The sequence below is a fragment of the Gorilla gorilla genome, chromosome 3 (assembly GCF_029281585.2).
Source record: "Gorilla gorilla gorilla isolate KB3781 chromosome 3, NHGRI_mGorGor1-v2.1_pri, whole genome shotgun sequence".
NCBI lineage: Eukaryota > Metazoa > Chordata > Mammalia > Primates > Hominidae > Gorilla > Gorilla gorilla.
The window spans coordinates 114,515,681-114,528,145 of record NC_073227.2 but is presented as its reverse complement, the minus strand read 5'-3'; the positions used below and the strand labels follow the sequence as shown (position 1 = coordinate 114,528,145).

At 43.8% G+C, this 12,465-nt stretch overlaps 1 protein-coding gene across 3 annotated transcripts in view; it reads right to left on the bottom strand.

The window, feature by feature from the left end:
- Window positions 1-12,054, bottom strand: part of SMARCAD1 (SNF2 related chromatin remodeling ATPase with DExD box 1) — an 86,429-nt gene extending 74,375 nt beyond the window's left edge. Inside the window, exons 1-2 of one of the 3 annotated variants that reach the window (XM_019025895.4) lie at window positions 11,921-12,054; window positions 11,072-11,310 (exon numbers count right to left, since the gene is read on the bottom strand). In XM_019025895.4, the coding sequence (XP_018881440.1) occupies window positions 11,072-11,261 (190 nt within the window). In that variant the 5' untranslated portion in view covers window positions 11,262-11,310; window positions 11,921-12,054. Of the gene's footprint in view, window positions 1-6,496; window positions 6,615-11,071; window positions 11,311-11,585 lie in introns of those variants that run through there. The other 2 variants (XM_019025894.4, XM_019025896.4) reach the window with 2 other exon arrangements.
- Window positions 12,055-12,465: the final 411 nt, after the last annotated feature.

The following is a 12,465-nucleotide window of genomic DNA, read 5'->3' as shown; positions in this document are numbered from 1 at the left end:
GTCCGGGAGGGAGGTGGGGGGGTCAGCCCCCCGCCCGGCCAGCCACCCCGTCCGGAAGGGAGGTGGGGGGGTCAACCCCCCGCCTGGCCAGCCGCCCCGTCCGGGAGGTGAGGGGCACCTCTGCCCGGCCGCCCCTACTGGGAAGTGAGGAGCCCCCCCCCCGCCCGGCCAGCCGCCCCGTCCGGGAGGGAGGTGGGGGGGTCAGCCCCCCGCCAAGCAAGCCGCCCCGTCCGGGAGGTGAGGGGCGCCTCTGCCCGGCCGCCCCTACTGGGAAGTGAGGAGCCCCTCAGCCCGGCCAGCCGCCCCGTCCGGGAGGGAGGTGGGGGGGTCAGCCCACCGCCCAGCCTGCCACCCTGTCCGGGAGGGAGGTGGGGGGGTCAGCCCCCCGCCCGGCCAGCCAACCCGTCCAGGAGGGAGGTGGGGGGGGGGTCAGTCCCCCGCCCGGCCAGCCGCCCCGTCCGCGGGGGAGGTGGGGGGGCCAGCCCCCCGCCCGGCGAGCCGCCCCGTCCGGAAGGGAGGTGGGGGGGTTAGCCCACCGCCCAGCCTGCCGCCCTGTCCGGGAGGGAGGTGGGGGTTCGGCCCCCCGCCTGGCCGGCCACCCGGTCCGAGAGGTGAGGGGCGCCTCTGCCCGGCCGCCCCTACTGGGAAGTGAGGAGCCCCTCTGCCCGGCCAGCCGCTCTGTCCGGGAGGGAGGTGGGGGGGTCAGCCCCCCGCCTGGCCAGCCACCCCGTCCGGAAGGGAGGTGGGGGTGTCAACCCCCCGCCTGGCCAGCCGCCCCGTCTGGGGGGTGAGGGGCACCTCTGCCCGGCCGCCCCTACTGGGAAGTGAGGAGCCCCTCAGCCCGGCCAGCCGCCCCGTCCGGGAGGGAGGTGGGGGGGGTCAGCCCACCGCCCAGCCTGCCACCCTGTCCGGGAGGGAGGTGGGGGGTCAGCCCCCCGCCTGGCCAGCCGCCCCGTCCGGGAGGGAGGTGGGGGGGTCAGCCCACTGCCCAGCCTGCCGCCCTGTCCGGGAGGGAGGTGGGGGTTCGGCCCCCCGCCTGACCAGCCGCCCCATCCGGGAGGTGAGGGGCGCCTCTGCCCGGCCGCCCCTACTGAGAAGTGAGGAGCCCCTCTGCCCGGCCAGCCGCCCCGACCAGGAGGGAGGTGGGGGGGGGTCAGCCCCCTGCCTGGCCAGCCACCCCGTCCGGGAGGTGAGGGGCACCTCTGCCCGGCCGCCCCTACTGGGAAGTGAGGAGCCCCTCTGCCCGGCCACCACCCCGGCTTGGAGGTGTACCCAACAGCTCATTGAGAACGGGTCATGATGACAATGGCGGTTTTGTGGAATGGAAAGGGGGGAAAGGTGGGGAAAAGATTGAGAAATCGGATGGTTGCCGTGTCTGTGTAGAAAGAGGTAGACATGGGAGACTTTTCATTTTGTTCTGTACTAAGAAAAAATTCTTCTGCCTTGGGATCCTGTTGATCTGTGACCCTACCCCCAACCCTGTGCTCTCTGAAACATGTGCTGTATCCACTCAGGGTTGAATGGATTAAGGGCGGTGCAAGATGTGCTTTGTTAAACAGATGCTTGAAGGCAGCATGCTCGTTAAGAGCCATCACCACTCCCTAATCTCAAGTACCCAGGGACACAAACACTGTGGAAGGCCGCAGGGTCCTCTGCCTAGGGAAACCAGAGAACTTTGTTCACTTGCTTATCTGCTGACCTTCCCTCCACTATTGTCCTGTGACCCTACCAAATCCCCCTCTGCGAGAAACACCCAAGAATGATCAATAAAAAAAAAAAAAAAAAGAAAAAGAAAAAAAAAAAAAAAAAAATTGTAGTTATACATATTTAGTCAGGACCCAAGAAACTGATTTTATGACACAATAAATGTTTATGATCCACAGTTTGAAAAACAAAGATATAATAAAACTCATCTATTATCTGACATATAATTAAATCTGTACTTAGATTATGTTTTCTTTCCAAGCACCCTTGAATTTTTACAGAAATTAAATATTAGGCCACAAAGAAAATCTGAGTTAATTTCCCCCAAAGAAGAAATACTACAGACCACATTCTCTGGTCACAAAACAGTGAAATTAGAAGTAAATGTTAACAAAAATATGCAAGCAAAATTTCTGCCAGTTGGAAATTTTTTAAAAAGAGACAAAACCTCATAAAAATGGCTTCTAAACAACTTTCAGGTCAAAGAGAAAACAACAACAACAAAAACACATCAAAATCTAGGATACATCATATATATGACACTATAAAAATTAAAATAATCTGGTAAATTAAGATTAGAGGAACAGATTAACAGACCCAAAGATGCAAACAAACATGGGAATTTTAGACTATAATGATGACGTTTTAATGTAAGAAAAAGGATTTTTCAATAAATGAAAAACTGACTAGTAACTGGTGAATAATGAACAAAGGAGAAAACGATATCACCCTTTCTTTAGTCCCTATAATGAAATAAAATTCAGAGGAGATTTAAAGTTAAAAATCAACACGAAACCCAAAGTGAGATACAAACTCATGCCCATTATGTTGGCTATTATCAAAAACACAGGAAATAACAAGGTTGGAGAGGATGTGGAGAAACTGGAACCCACCACACTGTTGGCAGAAATGTAAAATGGTGGAGCACCTATGGAAAACGGTATGGAGGTTCCGCAAAAAATTAAAAATAGAATTACTATATGATCCAGCAATACCACTTCTGGGTATACAACCAAAAGAATTGAAAGCAGGGTTTCAAAGAGAATATTTACATATTCATGTTTACTGCAATACAATTCAAACAGCCAAGATGTGGAAGCAATCCAAGTGCCCACTGATGGATGAATGGATAAACAAAATGTGTATATACACACAGTGAAATATTATTCAGTCTTAAAAAGGAAGGAAATTCTGATATATGCTACAACATGGATGGATCCTGGGGATGTTATGCTAAGTGATGATTCCACTTTAATGAGATACTTAGAATAGTCAAATTCATAAAAAGACAACGTAAACGGTAGTTGCCAGGGGCTGCGGGAATCAGAAATGAGGAGTAGTTGTTCAATGCATAAAGAGTTTCAGTTTCACAAGATGAAAAGAGTGCTGGAGAATAATTGCATGACAATGTATATGTATTGAACTGAATGTACTGAACTGTACACTTAAAAATGGTTGAGATGGTAAATTTTCTTATGTGTATTTTATCATAATTTTTAAAATTAACAGATATACTAGAGGAAAACATGAATGAGTATATTTACAGTGTGGTAATGGGGAATGCAGAAGACTTAGAGGAAAGGATGAACAAGGTGACCACATAAAAATCTAAAATTTTTCTATGGCAAACAACAAAGGGGGTGCTATGGTCTGTTTGTGCCCCACTCCCCAAAACGGTATGTTGAAATCTTAACCATTATGGTAATGGTATTAGGAGGTGACATTTGCTGGAGGGAGGAAGGGGTATTAGGTGATGGGGGCAGAGCACTCATGAATGGGATTAGTGCCCTTATAAAAGAGGCCCAAGAGACCCCTCACTCATTCAGCCACATGGGGTTAAAAGATTGTGGTCTAGGAATAGGGCCCTCAGATACCTAATCTTGCACCACCTTGATTTTGGACTTCCCAGCCTCCAGAATTGCCAAGAGTAGATTTCTATTGCTTATAAGCTACCCAGTTCATGGTAGTTACAGCAGTTCTAACAGACTAAGACACGTGGAATTTAAAATATACTTACAAATAATTTATCGGAGAGACATGTATTAGAAAAACAGAAAAGCATAAAGAAACACAAAAAATCCAAATGGCTAGTAAATTTATGAAAACATACTTAAACTAAAAAATAAAGAAAAAGCAACAATAACATACTTTTGCCTATTAGCTTATTAAAGATAATAAAGGTCTGCAATATTTTAGACAGGTATGAAAAAGCAGACATCAAAACCAAGATGTAGTCTGATACAAACTAGTGAAATTTGTGTGTAGGGTGAAGTGACAATGACTAAAATAATATTTCTATCCCCCTCCTCCCCCCCACCCCCCTTTTTGGGACAGAATCTCACTGTGTTGCCCAGGCTGGAATGTAGTGTAGTGATCACAGCTTACCGTAACCTCAAACTCCTGGGCTCAATCAATTCTCCTGTCTCAACCTCCCAAGTGGCTAGGACTACAGGTGCACACCACCACATCTGACTAATTTTTTCATTTTTTGTAGAGACAGGGTCTCACTACATTGCCCAGGCTGGTCTTGAACTCCTGGTCTCAAGCAATCCTCCTGCCTTGGCCTCCCAAAGTGCTGGGACTCTATAGACATGAGCCACTGCGCCCAGCCAAATACATGTACATTTAAAATGCACTTAAGATTCCTACTTACTTTTGAGTACTTATTGTACTTTCTGTTACAACAATTCAGCACTAACCCTTTAACCAAGTATTGCTTTTCAATTAACATTAACAGACATTAAGAAACCACAATGACTATCTACAGGTTTAACGATGGCTCACATTTTGGCCACAGACACCTACAAAAAGACTGAGTATTGCGCAATGGTCACGGAATTATGAAGCTAAAATGATACATTCAGTATCATCATTCAAAGGATAATAACCATTTTAATGTGGGCAAGGAATACAGAAAACTAAGCAAAGCCAGGAAAAGACTGTAAGACCCAAACAGTTGACTTTTTACTCAAGATCATACAATCTGTATGTGGCAGAGCAATACTCTCAGGAAATCTTTTTGACGACTGGTATAGTTTTAAAAATGTCTCTCACTTATCAACAAGTGCTACTTTCAATATGACAACCACCTTGAAGAGGCAACCACTCTAGAGGACTAAATCTATTTCAGCAAAAAAAAAAAAAAATTCATCAAACACATACTAAAACTTTCCTCCATTCCGCCAATGCCAAAATAATCTATGAACCCATCTATTTTTATCTCCTTCAATTATCCCCCCCCCAAGGGAAAATATGTCTTTATTCTTTTGCACAGTTAAACAGTCCAACTGTTCTTCAGTTCTCATCACTTGATGCCTCTCTTCAGATACCTCCCTCCCTCAGTCCTTCCCTCTCCACTAGCTTCTTGTCCTTGGTTAACAAACGCTTGGCCGGGTGCAGTGGCTCATGCCTGTAATCCCAGCACTTTAGGAGGCCGAGGCGGGCAGATCTCAAGGTCAGGAGATTGAGACCATTCTGGCTAACACGGTGAAACCGGGTCTCTACTAAAAATACAAAAAAAAAAAATTAGCCCGGCATGGTGGTGGGCACCTGTAGTCCCAGCTACTCGGGAGGCTGAAGCAGAAGAATGGCATGAACCCGAGAGGCAGAGATTGCAGTGAGTTGAGATTGTGCCACTGCACTCCAGCCTGGGTGACAGAGTGAAACTGTCTCAAAAAAAAACAAAAACAAAAACAAAAAAACGCTCAATTTTCAATAATCCTGAAACATATTTTCTTGACATTACTTCCCTATCAGGTTACCTATTTCTCTCTTTCCTTTCCTGAATGAATAATCTCTATCTCATCACCATTCTACTGAAACTGTTAAAGGTTAGTAGTTACTTTTAATTCCAAGGAAACTGGTCACTGATCAGTCCCCACTCAACTTGACTTCTCTACAGGATTTGTTACTAGACAACTAAATACCAAACTAGGTATTTAGGTATCCAGGACACTATCATTTTCATTGGTTTCAAATTTTTCATTGGTTTTCCTGCCCATTGTCAAATGATGTTTTTTATTGTACACCCTGCTTAGGACATTGATGAGTCCCAAGTTCTAGGGTTTAGACCACTCTCTGAGCTCTAATATTCAACCATCTACTACCTTGGTACTAAAATAGGATGGGTAATGCAAACACAACATAATTTTTAGTATCTTTCTCCTAAACTCACCTCTTAATTCAGTCCATGGTGTCAATCCTCCAGCTGTCCAAGCAAGGAACATTTGAGTTATCTGTAAATCCTCCACATTCAACTGATCACCTAATATCATCAAATGCGTATCATTTACAACTCCCCTCAGTTGCCTCCTCTGTCATCTCTACAGTCATTTCCCTACATTGAGGCTTCAATGAATACAACAGCTTCACTAATAGCATTTCCATAATGAAATGCTCTATGATGGGTACCAAATAAGATCTATTTTCCCTGACACAGGATATAAAGGCCCCTCACAACCCAACGGTTTACACTTCTATCTTTTCAGTTTCATCTATATTGTCTAAAACCTCCTGTTCTATAATCCGCCCCCAACCCTCCACACACATATTAGACTCTTGGAGGCAACATATATTTTCAACTCTCTCGTCATCTGTTCACCCAGTAAACAATGATTTCATTGTTTAGAGTCCACTCCAAAGGTCACATCTCTGTGACTTTTTGTGATCCTCCCCTGAAGAATGGATAATTTAATCATTTGTGAATTACAGATAGTGATTCTACTTTGCTTAGTATTTTGCCCTATTATATGGTTTTATCACACCATACTATTTTAACTATATATTTACATACCATTTTCTCCTGGTGCTCTTGGAGGATCAGGCTTCACTCATTTTTATTCTTTATTCATAAAATATAGTAGGATCTCTCTTCCCTTTCACCTGCCATTATTTCAATCCCTCCAAACTCACTGTACTCCCAAAAGTCAAAGAAAAAAAGGAGAAATAATGTGTAAATAACAATCATTGACAACTTTGGGCACCGAGAAGAGTAAAATAAATCAGGGGGCAGAGGTTAAGTGTATGCCCTCAAATCCAAAGGCTGGCTGGGATTTAGAGGGGCATTAGGGAGCATGTCCTGTACCGAAAGAAGCTTCAAGCAACCATGGCCAAAGAACACCTAATGGCTAAAGGGACTATTTTAAGGTCATATTTTAAAATAAAGGTGTGGTGGCTCACGTCTGTAATCCCAGCACTTTGGGAGGCCGAGGCAGGCAGATTGCCTGAAGTCAGGAGTTCGAGACTAGCCTGGCTAACATGGTGAAACCCTGTCTCTACTAAAAATACAAAAATTAGCCGGCTGTGGTGGTGTGCACCTGTAGTCTCAGCTACTCGGGAGGCTGAGGCAGGAGAATTGCTTGAACCCAGGAGGCAGAGTTTGCAGTGAGCCGAGATTGTGCCACTGCACTCCAGCCTAGGTAACAGAGCAAGACTCCATCTCAAAAAAATAATAATAAATAAATACGTATAGGGCTGGGCGTGGTGGCTCATGCCTATAATCCTAGCACTTTCAGAGGCCAAGGCACGTGGATCACTTGAGGTCAGGAGTTTGACACTAGCCTGGTCAACATAGCGAAACTCCGTCTCTACAAAAAATACAAAAATTAGCCGGGCATGGTGGCATGAGCCTGTAGTCGCAGCTCCTCGGGAGGCTGAGGTATGAGAATCACTTGAACCCAGGAGGTGGAGGTTGCAGCGAGCCGAGATTCTGCCACTGCACTCTAGCCTGGGCCACACAGTGAGACTGTCTAAAAACAAATAAATAATAAATAAATTTTAAAAAATGTATAAAGTACTAATAATGCCCACTCATCATGCAATAATATTTACTTCAATGCACTTATTGAGGGCCTACTACAAGCCAGTCGTTGCCCTAAACAATGGAGATAAATAGGTGAACACAACAGATAAGGTCCTGCTCTCATGAATCATATGTTCTAACAAGGGAGACACAACTATATAATGTAATGTTAGCTAGTGATACACAACTACATAATGAAAGGTTAGCTAGTGATAAATACTATGAAGAAAAATAACAGTAAAGCTGGGGTAGGGTGGGCTGGGGTGGGTGGCTATTTCACAGGGTGATCAAGGAAGGTCTTCTTAAAAAGGTGACATTTTACTGAGATTTAATGAAACAAAGCATCTGAGTCATATGCAAATATCAGCAGGAAGAGTCTTCCAGGCAAAAAAGCAAATTGGAAGAAGCAAAGATGGGACCTTGCTTGAAAGATTCAAGAAACAATGTGGTGGTGGCACAGTAACTGAAGGAGAGTCATAGGAAATGAAGTCAACTCACTAGATAAAATAACAGGGTTAGTCAAAAAGAGTGATTACAGGTAATTTTGACTACATACAATTTCTGTCCTGTAAGCTGACTTAGTTTGACCTGACACTTTACTGTAAATAAACTAACATAGCATTATCCCACAATGGGAGTATGAAAAGTTACCACATGATAAAGGAAGTAAGGTCAATAGTCACATCCTATTTATAATTCACCAATTTTCATCTCCAGTCCTGACCTTAAAATCTAACTTCAGTATCTTGTCCTCTCCGGAGATCCAACACTCAATTCTGAATCCCCACTTCCTCAGCTCCCCCTAGACCCCAGGCTAAATTAGCACTTGGGGGCAGGACCTTTGATTTTTATTTTTATTTATTTATTTATTTTGACATGGAGTTTTGCTCTTGTTGCCCAGGCTGGAGTGCAATGGCACAATCTCGGCTCACTGCAACCTCCACCTCCAGGGTTCAAGTGATTCTCCTGCTTCAGCCTCCCGAGTAGCTGGGATTACAGGCATGTACCACCATGCCCAGCTAATTTTGTATTTTTAGTAGAAACGGGGTTTCTCCATGTTGGTCAGGCTGGTCTTGAACTTCCGACCTCAGCTGATCAGCCCGCCTCAGCCTCCCAAAGTGCTGGGATTACAGGGGTGATCCACTGTGCCCAGCCAGACCTTCGATTCTTATTTGAATTCTTAAAGACATTTACTTTTTTTTTTTTTTTTTTTTTTTTGAGATACAGTCTCTGTCCCCCAGGCTGGAGTGCAGTGGTGTGATCTAGGCTCACTGCAACCTCTGCCTCCCAGGTTCAAGCAATTCTTGCGCCTCAGCCTCCTGAGCAGCAGGGATTACAGGCACGCTCCACCATGCCTGGCTAATTTTTGTATTTTTAGTAGAGACGGGGTTTCACTATGTTGGCCAGGCTGGTCTTGTGATTTCAGGTGATTTGCCCACCTTTGCATCCCAAAGTGCTGGGATTACAGGCTTCAGCCACCGAGCATAAAAATCTTACCATTCATCTTATCTCATTCCCATCAGGGATCTAAACCCTGCCCTTCATTACTTTGAAACCTCTCGTATCTCTTTCTTTTCCATTTCTACAGCTATCATTAAGCTCAATTACAGGAGTTGCCTAAATGTTTTCTTTCCCTTCAATCCCTACCCTCAATCAGTGTGTACTAGTCACTACTGCTAAACTGACTTTTAAAACTTTCTTTCACCATTTTCCATTCACTCTGTAAGGTCTTCAATGGATATCTAATACTTATAATGTAAAATCTAAACTTCTCAGTTTTCAAGATTCTCCAAAATTCACCGTATCATTTAAAACAATCTTTTATTAAAGCAAAGTGCTCCATTCCTACAAGGATTAATTCTCAACATTCCTAGAACAAACTTAGTTTTCTTATTTCCCGAAGCCATCAAGGCTGATCATGTAATTCCTAAAGCAATCTCAGTTTTTAAGCAGAATTTATGTATGGAAAAAAGTCCCAATAAAGAGAAAATGAGTGGTATCATTAGAAAGAAATAAAAACAGAAAAATATCTTCCGATCAATAAAGGAAATTAAAGATTTCACATGACCAATACTGATAAATAACTAAAACATTCCACTGAAATCCAGTTTACAAACTGCTTTCACTTTCAGAGATGAAAAAAGTGTGGATCACAGATTTCAAGTGACTTGTCTAATGTCCCACATTTAACAAAAATGAAGAAGCAGAAGCTTCTATGGACTCGAAATCCCATGTCTACACTTTGGCTTTGCTGAACTATCTAACTACAGAGGAAACAGACAAATATATTCATTGGAAAAGCATTAAAATACCTGGATGTCAAATATCTATTCAAAGAGTGAACACAGGGATTAAAATCCTGGTGCTTAAAATCCTTCAGTTGTTCCCTATAGCATTTAAATTCAAAACTACTTAGACAAAGCCTTTGTAAATCTGACTCCTAATCCAATCTACCAAATCATTCTGCCAATTTCCAATTACACCAAAGTATTTAAAAATGTTATTCTAATGATAACTTGTAGAGGATCTGCCATCATTATTACATTTAAGTAGAAGAGTGGCAAACAAAAAGATACCAAGGATAAACATGTGTGTTACCAATCTTTCAGGCTACATTAAGTTAAAAGCTGTTTACGAAACAGAGTTTTGCATAAAAAAAGATATTACTGAAATAAATATTAAAATATAACTTCCAACATTCCTTTCACCTTTCATAAAAAACTATCTAACTAATTAGTTTATGCTCAGGAATCATACTGCCAGGACTTGAGTTCAGGCTCTACCAAGTTCCTAATAACCTCTCTGAATCTCATTTCACATTAACCTCTATGTCAGTAATATCTACCTTGTAGGATTATTGTGCAAATTAAATGACAGAAGGTGAAGCACTTATCACTATTCCTATAATACAACAAGAGCTCAAATATATTCCTCTAATAGTTAACTGTTCAATGAACATAGATTCGAGTGGAAATCTTAATTTTTGGCTTATTCTCAAATACTTTTGTCTCTGACAATCTGCTGATGAGGTTAAAAATGTTCATTCACCATAAAGAATACCAATTATTCATTTGCATTCTGAGGACATCCAGGAAGTCAGGTGGATGCAAGAACTTGATGTGAGCTGATCTTCCCTTGTGTACAGAGATTGTCTTTAGGCACCTTGCTCAATGTCTAGCTCACAGTAGATGATCAATATTTTGAGGGAATACTGGAATGAATGAAAATGTCTGGCCAAATAGCCTCAAAGTTTATCATAGGACTGAATCACTGACATTGCTCTTCCAATAGCAACCGTTCTGACCTATGGATGCCCTAAATTCTAATTTCAACTTCCATCATGGGGCCATATTCGAAGAACTCATATAAAAGTGAGGCGACAACGGATGGATGCTCAGTTGAGGGTACATGGTGCTTATGGCAGTCCCAAAGCTGTATTTAAAAGGGCACACCGTAGGACAATGCATCAATATATATGACATCAAGAATAAAAATGAGAATCCCTTCTGCCTTTCATCTTTTAAAAACTGTCCTTGATGTTACATCAATTTTAACATTGTAACTCACCTGTTTTTTCAGTTATATCTGAATCAGGAGTGTTTGCCCTGCTAACTTCCCCTTCAGCATTCTCCTCTTCAGCACTAAGAGAAATTGGTGAAGAAGGGCCAGGCTGGGAGGGTTGAGGGGTTGCTTCGGGCGCTTCCTCAATCTTATTCCTTTTCTCAAAGCGAAAACGGTCCAGGTTGAAAAGATTCATATTGGTAGAAAGCACCACCTTGCAGGGATGGGGGCTTTAAATGAACTATCTGCAGGGGAAAAATAAAGAGACGAAAAGAGGCCATGAAAACAATATACGATACAATGCCACAGCAGTTTATTCCCAAGGCAATAAAGGGCCCGCAAACATGCCAGTGGCTCAGGACTGTTATGGCTGCGCTTCATTGTTAGGCCGCAACAATTAGAAGGTGGACGGGGGTATCTTTTAAAATTTTCCATTGCTTTTCACTCCCCTTCGTCCGCCTCCCCCGCCCGCCCCTCCTTACTGAAGCCACGAGCTGACCCTCGTGCAACCTCCTCTTACCCAAGCACGCGCAGGCACGTTCCCCAGTATAACCCTCTAGCGGGCCTCGCGCCCGCCCACAAAGAGAAGCTCCCTGTGCTACCGTGCCCCCTGCCTCGAGAAAGGACCTGCCAGGGCCCGCGCCTCGACACTGCGGGGACACAAAGGGGCCAAAGAACGGGAGCGGCGGAGGCCGCGCTGGCGGGCATCCGCCCGGAAGTTGACGCGGCGCGATCCCAGCTGAGAGGAAGCTGATAGGATTAAGAACACACAGGAAGGTTCAGAGGTGGAGTGCATGCTAAGGCATCTTTTTAACGTTCAATCGCTCGCTTGTTCTTTCTTCCCTCAGTACTTACGATCTTGTAGCCTCAGTGCTATGTAACAAAGGTTGAAAATAAAAAAAAAAATTTCCTGGCGTGGGGCGACGGTAGCCGTGCCGGGACCTTCCAAAACACCACGGAGAACCCTTAAGAGCGCGTAATGATGACGCAACACGCAGCCTAGGCTTTTTCTTCCCAAACAACGCGCGAGCCACAATGTCGAGGCGCGCGCTGTTGTCATGGTAATTCGTACCCGTCTCCGCCGGCTTGTAAAGGCCAGATTGTTCTGTACCTTTGTCCTGTTAAATTATCTAGAGTTATTAAATAGAACAATAGTAAATAGCATAATGACAAAAAATAACAACATATAATACAATTAGTATATATTGTATGTATTATAATCTGTAGTGTTTCATCTATAATATAATGTAGATAGCATGATAGTAATAATACTGTGCTAAGCTTTTTCAGTGTATAATCCCAATCCTTACAAGAAGCCTATGTTTACAAAGCAAAGAAACTGAGACCTGCAAATGTATAGGTAATTAGTGACGGGTAAGAACCCCGGGATGCTGAGCTTC